Genomic DNA, 9,361 nt, shown 5'->3' on the forward strand with positions numbered 1-9,361 from the left:
GTCAATAATTACAGTTAGATTAGCAATGAATTTATTGTCAGAAAATTAATAGGAAAAGAAGAAAATATATTTGTCTTAGAGTCTTCTGGGAGTTTTGTGTTAATTGTTGAACCGGGAACAAATCTCATTGACTTTTATGAGGGATTTGTCCTGAGATCTTTGTAAACCCCCCAATTTTCAAATATAGCTACAAATACCTTACAATTCATTTCCCTAACTGGGCCAACAGAAGCATCAGTGGAAGAGCTGAGAGAACCCTTTCAGACCCATAACGAGAGACACGGCTTGTAGGTTGACAACAGTGCCCGACGTGGCTGAGCTGAGATTCTTACGTGGCACTTGCCTGGTCTGCCTCATCAGTACGTGCGATTCAGAGTTGTACCCCAAAATTACAAACTACTGTTTCATTTCATAAAGCTTCAACTTATGAATAGTTGAAACTGTGAAAGCTATGTTCGTGAATGCCATTCAGAGTTCCTAAAACATCTGTGTAGTTTAAGATCCTGAGTTCTTTCTGTTTCTAGTGTAGCTCTGTATACCTGGAAAAATTCATAAAGTTCATTATCATCTTACTGTGTTTTATTACAAAACTCAATGTCACTTTTATTTTCCCCATGTATTTCTTCACCCTCCTTTGTGAAGACTTGAGCTTTAGTGAGAGGAACCACTACATGTTAAATAATTTATTTTGCTATATTCTAACTTCTGATGTCATCAAGAAAGTAGCTTAGGCCAATTTCAGATTTTCAGTACTTGATGAATATTTTTCCAATATGGTCTTCTAAGATATTCTTATGTTTTACATTGTCTATTAATCAACAAAACAAATAATGTATCCTGATATCTGACAGGACATTTCAAATACTTTATAGGTGTGCTTTGAGAGGAGTCTTGTTGCTCCTGTTAATTGTTGCATATTTGAACCTTGCTGCACAGTGTACATACTAAACAAAATTTAGATGTATAATCATTATTTTTACTTATTTATTTTTGGCAGCTGGCTGGTACAGGGATCTGGACTCTTGACCTTGGTGTTATCAGCACCATGCTCTAACCAACTGAGCTGACTGGCCAGCCCATGTATTAATTTTTAATTAAAAAATCTAGATGAACATAGAAATTATGTATCAAACTTTTATTTATTTATTTATTTATTTATTTATTTTATTTATTTATTTTTCCTTTTTGTCTTTTTTCGTGTCTGGCAACGGATCGCAACCCTCAGTGTTGCGCCCGTACCGGACCGGCAACGGGATTGCAACCCTCGGTGTTGCCCCCACACCTCGCTCAGCCAGTGAGCGGGAACCGGTCTGTATGTGGGATCCGAACCCTCGGCGGGAGCGCCACCGCGCTCCCAAGTGGCGCACTGTAGCAGTGCACCACCGAGCCGGCTCATGTATCAAACTTTTAAAGAGGAATTTGTTTTGTAATAATTTCTAATAAGAGACAGAATTCTGTAAAAATTTGTAATGGAAAATATTAAGATCTATTAGAAGAGTTGCCTTTTTGACTATAAAAAATTATCAAACATGTATATGCCTAAAAATTACCAAAAACAAAATAATACCTAGGAAAAATTCGACAGCATATTATGACTGAGAGGTGCTTTTATTACAGAGAATAGCTCATATAAGTAGATAAATGGGCAAAGATGGGAAAAAGAAACACTCGTATATATCTGTGTGCGTATGTGAGTGTGTGTGTATCATATAAAAGTAAATGTAGGGAAAAGGCCCAGTTTTGAAAAGGATTAAATAACTCAAAACCACAATAAGGCACCATTTAAGTCATTAAATTATTGTCATAATAATGTGGTGTGGTAAAATTAGCATCTGTTTTCTTCATCTGTACAACTGGGATATTAGTATTTAATCTCCTGTGGTTGTTTTGCTGATTAAAGAAGATAACAGATGTGAAGTGCTCAAAATAGTGCCTGATATATAAACTTTCAATAAATATTAGCTGCCACTATTGTTATTATTACCATTGTATTATTCCCTCCCACCCAAAGTAGAAGGAAATTGACATCAAACTCTTGCAAAGTATATAATTTTTCTTGAGGCAGATTTCAGGTGTTAAGTAATTTGAACCTGTAGGTAACTGAAATCTAAACTTCATCTTTGGTGTGATCACTATATAAATCATTAAATTTGGGGAAGCAGTTTGGCAATACGTCTCCTGAGCCTTTGATTTGGTAATCTCCCCTCCCCCACAAATCCATAATATTAGGGAAGAACTACATGTGCCAAGATGTTTATTGCAGCATTATTCATAATGGCAAAAAATGTTTACCTCCCTGAATGCCACTCATAAGGGCCTCAATGAGTAAATCGTGCAGCTATTTAAAATGAAGAGGTCACCAAAGGCCAAAAAAGGGGAATTTGAGATTTACCAGTTGCCTCTCATGTGTTTGGTAATTGGTCTATTTTATTCTCTTTTAATCCTTGAAATAACCCTCTGAGGTAGATTTTTTGTCTCCACCGGAGAAGTGAGAATCTAGGCTCAGTAGGAGCGGTAGCTCAAGGTCACATGGCTTGTTGGTGGCTGAGCTGGAACACAAACCCAGGCTTGCTGGGGTGGAGGTTGAGTCATGGTTGTTAAATGAACACAGGATAACACAAAGTCATGTCTGAATTATGATTTCAACTGCTGTTGTGGTTTAACACAAAAGTATTTTCTCCCTGTGCAGCTGTTTGACCTTTCGGAAATGATGGGGAACTCTCTGTTGCATTTATAGCTCTTTGCAAGATTTGCTCAAACTATGTGTACTGCGCAAACAATACGCATAGTCTTGATAATTTTAATACGGTTAGGAATTTCTAGTAACTGACAAGTGCGCCAGTAGAGTACATTGCTCTGGCAGGAGCCTGGACAGTTTTTCCTGACCTTTAGTTATAATTATATATCCAAATAAAACCATAGAAGAGTTCTTTCTTTTAAAATGCAGTTGATTAATTGAAGTTAATTAGACAGCTAAAGTAGGAGTACACTCAGACACAGAGAGGGCCACCTCTCATACCTCTAGAACGCTCAGAACCTTGGCAGTACCAGTCTGAGTATCACGGATGAATTTGATGTTCCTACGAGCATTTGGATAATAACTGTCTTATTTCACAATACTTAAAGATCTCTTTTCTCTCCCTTAATTTGCAGTGTAGGAATATTTCCAGATGCCATATGTTGATGAGGGAGAAAAATTTGCTGTTTAACTCCTGGCTCTCATAGCCACAGAGTCTGCAGATGTCTGAGTGCAGGTGGATTAGCTCTCTAGAGGCCTCTGCATTTGCCATCAGTACATCTCCTGATGAGGCTAGGGGAGTGGTTTTCATTGTGCTATAGCTAACTTATGGAAACAATGTGAGTATAATGAAAACTTTAATATTGTGAATGCAAATCAACCTATACTCTGTCTTTTAAGAAAGAAAGCATAGTGTATGTTCAGCTCCTTGTGAATCTCAAAGCCACAAGCAAGAAGGAGCCAGGTTTCTGCTTCTTTATGGTTCCAAAATATTTTCCTCCTTTCTTCTCAATAAGTAAGATCATCCTTGTTTGTAACCTCTACGGAAATGAATGGAAGTACCCTCTATTCTACCCTTCATCCCTGGGCCTTTGATGTTTAGCCAGGAAAATAAGAGCATGACTATCCGTCTCTGTATTAAAAGGAAATAAAAACCCATCAACCAAGAAGCTCATCGTCTGTTTTTCTTAGAAAAAGTCATTTCTGGACATAGAGTTGATGTCATGTTTGAACAATGCCCATTATCCCTCATCCTTAAAGGAGTGCAGTGGTCAGAACCACAGGTGTCTCTCTTCGCAGTAGCACTTTCCTGTAAATGTTGACCAGGCCATTCCACCGTGTCCCCTCTAGGCTCCCAGATCCAGCACCTGACGCAGGTGGGAATTGCTAGCAGAATCGGAGCTCAGCCTGTGGAAATCCCACCTAGCAGAGGCAGCCAGTATGGGGGACCAGGCTGGCCTTCGTACGGGGAGGATGAAGCGGGGCGCCGAGAGGCTGTGAGTATCTTGTCTTGGGCCCTCATTTAGAATTTAGACATAATCATGCATAATTTAGCTGTTTGCCTTTGGGGATCTCTTTTTAAAACCTGTATTTTTTTATTTTATTATTATTTTTTTTTGTCTTTTGTCTTTTTCCGTGTCCGGCAACGGATCGCAACCCTCAGTGTTGCCCCCGTACCGGACCGGGGACCGGCAACGGGATCGCAAGCCTCGGTGTTGCTCCCGCGCCTCGCTCAGCCAGTGAGCGGGAACCGGTCTGTATGTGGGATCCGAACCCTCGGGCGGGAGCACCGCCGCGCTTCCCAAGCGGCGCACTATCCAGTGCGCCACTGGGCCGGCCCAAAACCTGTATTTTTTTTTAAAAAAAGTTTTTATCTCCGTCACTCTTTCCCTCTTGCTTGTGTTTTTTTGCTTGCAGATTTTAGATGGTAAATTCCCTCTCGCCCCAAGAGGAAGGGAATTGACGTCAGGCTCTTAGAAAGTATATAATTTTTCTTGAGGCACATTTCAGGTGTTAAGTAATTTGAACCTGTAGGTGACTAAATTCTGTACTTCATCTTTGATGTGATTACTGTGTAAATATTCATGATTTTATATACCACGTGTGCTTCACGTGGGAATATTAGCATCATTTCCACTGTGACCACCGTGAGTAGATGATTTTGCAGTAAGCGCACAGTTGGGGGCTTTTTAAGGCACAAGTTTTCTTTTTGAGGCTTCTAATCTCAATATGGGTATAGTCTTCATCTTTGATGTGATTACTGTGTAAATATTCATGATTTTATATACCACGTGTGCTTCACATGGGAATATTAGCATCATTTCCACTGTGACCACCGTGAGTAGATGATTTTGCAGTAAGTGCACAGTTGGGGGCTTTTTAAGGCACAAGTTTTCTTTTTGAGGCTTCTAATCTCAATATGGGTATAGTTAATTTCCACAAGTACTTTCTTTTTTTTTTTTTCCAAGCATTTTATATTCTTGAGGGATAAATTCATGAAGTTTGAAAATACAAACCAAAATATTACTTTTTGTTTTATCCTTATCCACTATGCATTGCATTTCTGTGCCTTTCCAGCAGTCACACTAAATTCTTTTCATGACTGGATGCTTTTGCTCAGTGAAAGGAAATTAACTTTAGAATATGACTTTTCCCTAAAAGAGACATTGTTATAATCTCAAGTATTTGCTTTAAGTTTGCTGATATTTTTCTTTGTCTGCCTTCATTGTGCCCAGCTTAGTTTCATGAGGTATTTTGGGTTTTCCTGTGAAATCCAATAATGTTCACTTTGGAGTACCTCTTTGGAGCAATGAAATGTAGAAATAATCTAGGGCTGGAATGACATGTTTACTTCACTAATAACTTGCTATCAGCGTTAAGTTTTTTAGTACACAGATTTAGTACTCTTACATATAAATGCAAGGAGAGGTATTTTTACTGGAAAAAATATGAAAAAAATCACTGAAAAGTGTAATAATTCTTGTCAAACTAAAGCCAAATGAATCTGTATTCTGCAAATATCAGTTAAACTGTTATCTACTTGAGTGCAGATAACTTGGTAAAGAGGCAGCTCAACAGACACACAGACGGAAAGATGGATGACAGATAAAATGGAAAATGACGTGACCGTGTTGGGGTTCTGGGGTCCTATTATGTGTTCACGTGCACACTCTCCCATCCAGGACAGAGGTGGTGGTTGTCCTTGTCAGTCCCTTTACCAACATTGCTCACCTCCTGCAGCTCCCAGATATCATCTGACCTTTCACCTCCATGGTGTACTCCCCCCCCCTTCCTTTCTAGCTCCCCAGGTCCTTTCCTGTTCTCCCTGTGGGCCAGGAGCCCAGACCAACTCCTGTCTTCACCCACTCCCTCCTATGCATGGTGGCACAGGGACATGGGCAGTAGGGTCCCTGTTGGAGAGCCAAGTTGTTAGGTGGGTGATGAGCCGAGAAAGTCTCAGGAACATTCCCAATGCCAGTTTGAATTTGATTTTCCTTCTTGTTCTTACGTGGGAAGTACGGTAATGTTTGCCATGTTTTTCAGACACACATGCTTGGACAGCAAGAGTATTCTTCACCACTCTATCAGGTGCCAAGGACTTCAGGCAGGGAGCCCTCAGCCCCTCCCAGGAACCTCCCCCACCGAGGACTGCAGGGCCCCGGGCTGGGTTACCCCACCAGCTCCACAGAAGACCTCCAGCCCAGCCACTCCTCAGCCTCTCTCATCAAAGCAATCCGCGAGGAGCTCCTGAGGCTCTCTCAGAAACAGAGCACCGTGCAGAACTTCCACAGCTGATCGGTCTGGCCTTGCAGAGTGGCCAAGTATCTGCTTCCCGTGGAAGCAAGACTGAAAGGAAATCAACTGAGTGGCTGATTGTAAGACAAATGATCAACTCCCGGGCAAGCGGCCCCAGTAAGGGAATGAGTTGCGATTTTAGAAGATGCCATAAGTCACGTGACAGCTCATGATACTTTTACTGTGTTGGCAATTTTGTGACCTCTTCGGTTCAGTTGAATTTTATGTACTTTTGGCCAAAAGCCAGCAGCACTTCACAAAAACAACACACAAACCTAAGCTAACAAAAGTACTAAGTCTCCATTCTAAAGGCAAAAGATTAAAGTGTGTAGATGGTGTAGGGATGCAAGCAATCAAACGCTTCTGTGGGACTCAGACTGATGTGTGTGATTGAAGTTGCTGCTTTGTTTTCTGAGAAAAGAAATTTGAAGACATTTTGTTAACAGATTGATTTCCCTCTTTTTCTCCATAGGAACTTATTTTAATAGTAATATTAACAGCAGGAATACTAAGACTGTTTGGGAATTTAAAAAGCTACTAGTGAGAAACCAAATGATAGGTTCTAGAGCCTGATGATTCCAAATGAAGCCATCACCTGCATTTTTCCTTCTGGTGCTACAGCTCTGAGGGCCCCCCCACCTTCATGTCTGTGAAATGCAACTTGCTTTTTCAGTGGAAGAATATGTTGAAGGTCTCATTTTGTTCTAGGAAAAAAACAAACAAACAACACTCCCAAATCAAGGGAAAAGCTTAATATTTATTTGGTTATTCAAAATACTTATTGAAGTTTAGGTTTACTTTCTTGATTGTATTTGCTGTTAATTAATGGGGCACGTGCAACTCCTGGCAGCATTCCATTTCAACACATATCATTGAGCCCGGTCCTCTAGAAGGCGGCTATCAAGAGGTCCTAATTGATCCTTGCACTTTGCCAATGATTTGCTCACAAATTATGTCTGGATGGGAAATTTTATGTAAGCAAAAATTATTTATAAAAATTCCTAGGTCCACCAAACTGTGATGAGTACATCCCTGGTAATCACATTCCCTGTGCTCAAGACCTGGAGTAAAATTGAGTTCAGTTCAGCCTCTCTGCAGCGAATTAAAAAATGTAAAGAAGAGCTTTGAGCCCACAAGGGAAAGGAGAGATTGCTTCTCATTTTTTATTTTATTGTGTTATCACTCTGTTGAGTGACTATTAAAAGTATCTTAGGCACTTTGGGGCTCAGAGAGGGGATCATCTCACTTAAGATCTATTCCTCAAGTAAACGTTTCCCCACTCCCCAAATTATAGTAAGGAATATAGTGACAAGGGCCATTGTGTTTCCTGGTACCTGAGTGAAACTCAGGAGAAAAATAGGCTTAGATTAAGAGATTTTCATTATAACCTCTTTTTATTAGATCAATGAATACTTTCAAATAACAGAGAAATGGGTAGAAATTGGGGCTTTAATCAAAACCTGAGTCAAGTTAAGAACTCTGAAATACATAAAACAGTTTTCCAAAGTCTAATCATTGGGTTCCAGAATCATGTTTCAGCAGTTCCTTAATTAAGCCTGTTGTACAGACTTAGTCTTACAGTACAGGGAAGGTTGATTCTGGGAAGTGAAAATATAGCCATTTTTCATCTGTACACCTTTGAAAGGGAAGGGCTGCAGGAGAATAGGTCTCTCAAGGGTGTTTAAAAAAAAAAAAAAGACTGGCAGCTCCTTTCCAGGCAAACCTCAGAATCTCCAAAGAGCGTGAGAGAGAAGGCCACCTTCTCGGCTTATTTTCATCTGTACACCTTTGAAAGGGAAGGGCTGCAGGAGAATAGGTCTCTCAAGGGTGTTTTTTAAAAAAAAAAAGACTGGCAGCTCCTTTCCAGGCAAACCTCAGAATCTCCAAAGAGCGTGAGAGAGAAGGCCACCTTCTCGGCTTGATTTCTTACCTCTTGGTCTTGTTTACTGTCAAACTCCCCCAGAGTGTAGGATTCTTTTGCTGTCACTCAAAAATACCAGGTTTCTTGAATATAGTAATAAGAATTTCCGATTTGTAAACAGAATTCTATTATGGACCCCTTACAATGAATTTAAGTCGTGTGACAGCAGATGGAATAAACGGCCCCTCCTCTCGTTCTGCTCAGTGTCTTAAGTGTTTGTGAGTAGAGTGTACTAAAAATGGTTACCTCCTTACGTTGCAGAAACGGGTCTCTGTTTCAAAGAGGGTTGACAGCAACAGCAATTTTGATGCCTTTCAAACTACCCTAAAGGGGTTCTACCTGTATTTTTTTTCTTAGAACTGATACACCTGTAAACATGTATCAAGACCAAAGATGACATATAAGAAGCAACTGGTGGTGTGTGGTATGGTGTGAGCAAGCCCCATGGGGCTGCGGCACGCTCTTGTTGGTTGTAAAGCACACTAAGTTTGCATTTGTTTCCTCTAAATACTTGCTGCAATGGTTTCATCAGTCAACAGACTCAGAATGAACCAGCTGTTGTGGGTAGCACCATGCCCAGCGGGTCTTCAGGCACTCGATTCACGTGATCTACTTAAAAGGAAGGTCCTCAAGTTGATCGTGTGTGGCTTTGGAGTTCCATTTGTGGAAGCACTCTAGATGAAAAGTTAAATTTTATGTGTATTCTTTTCCTATTGTAGAAATTCTAGTGGTAACACAGACTCTAAGTCAGAATTTTAGACAAGACTGGAGAGATGATTCCTTGCAGAATCTACTTTGTTACTTACTCACTGTGTCAAGTTCCTTCTCTGAATTTCATTCTCCCCATCAGCCAAATGAGAGCAGACCTCTCCTGCCCACTTCCTGGGGTCTGTAGTTGTGAGAATCAGATGCGATTATGTGTGCAAACATCCCTTGAGGAGGGAGCAAAAAGCATCGTGAACATATAAAGTGCTGTTTGTGTGAATGGCATGGCAGGACGATGTGATATTCGTGATCTACCAGTGAATGGAGTCCCACGTGGGTAACTGGAGCAAAACTAAGAGCCCAGTGTGACTCCTCCTCCTCCCTCCTGTTTTGCTTTAAATTCACTTCCTTCTCCACTGACT

At 40.5% G+C, this 9,361-nt stretch overlaps 1 protein-coding gene across 1 annotated transcript in view; it reads left to right on the top strand.

Moving 5' to 3' along the window:
* The window catches only part of LOC103606898 (UPF0606 protein KIAA1549), a gene marked incomplete at its 5' end in the record, with an annotated part of 74,547 nt that extends 67,556 nt beyond the window's left edge, over window positions 1-6,991 (top strand). The window contains 2 exons of the mRNA XM_008591458.1: window positions 3,869-4,014; window positions 6,062-6,991. Coding sequence (XP_008589680.1) covers window positions 3,869-4,014; window positions 6,062-6,313 — 398 coding nt within the window. The remainder of the gene's footprint in view (window positions 1-3,868; window positions 4,015-6,061) is intronic.
* Window positions 6,992-9,361: the final 2,370 nt, after the last annotated feature.

Source organism: Galeopterus variegatus, unplaced genomic scaffold, assembly GCF_000696425.1.
Source record: "Galeopterus variegatus unplaced genomic scaffold, G_variegatus-3.0.2 Scaffold6926, whole genome shotgun sequence".
Taxonomy (NCBI): Eukaryota; Metazoa; Chordata; class Mammalia; order Dermoptera; family Cynocephalidae; genus Galeopterus; species Galeopterus variegatus.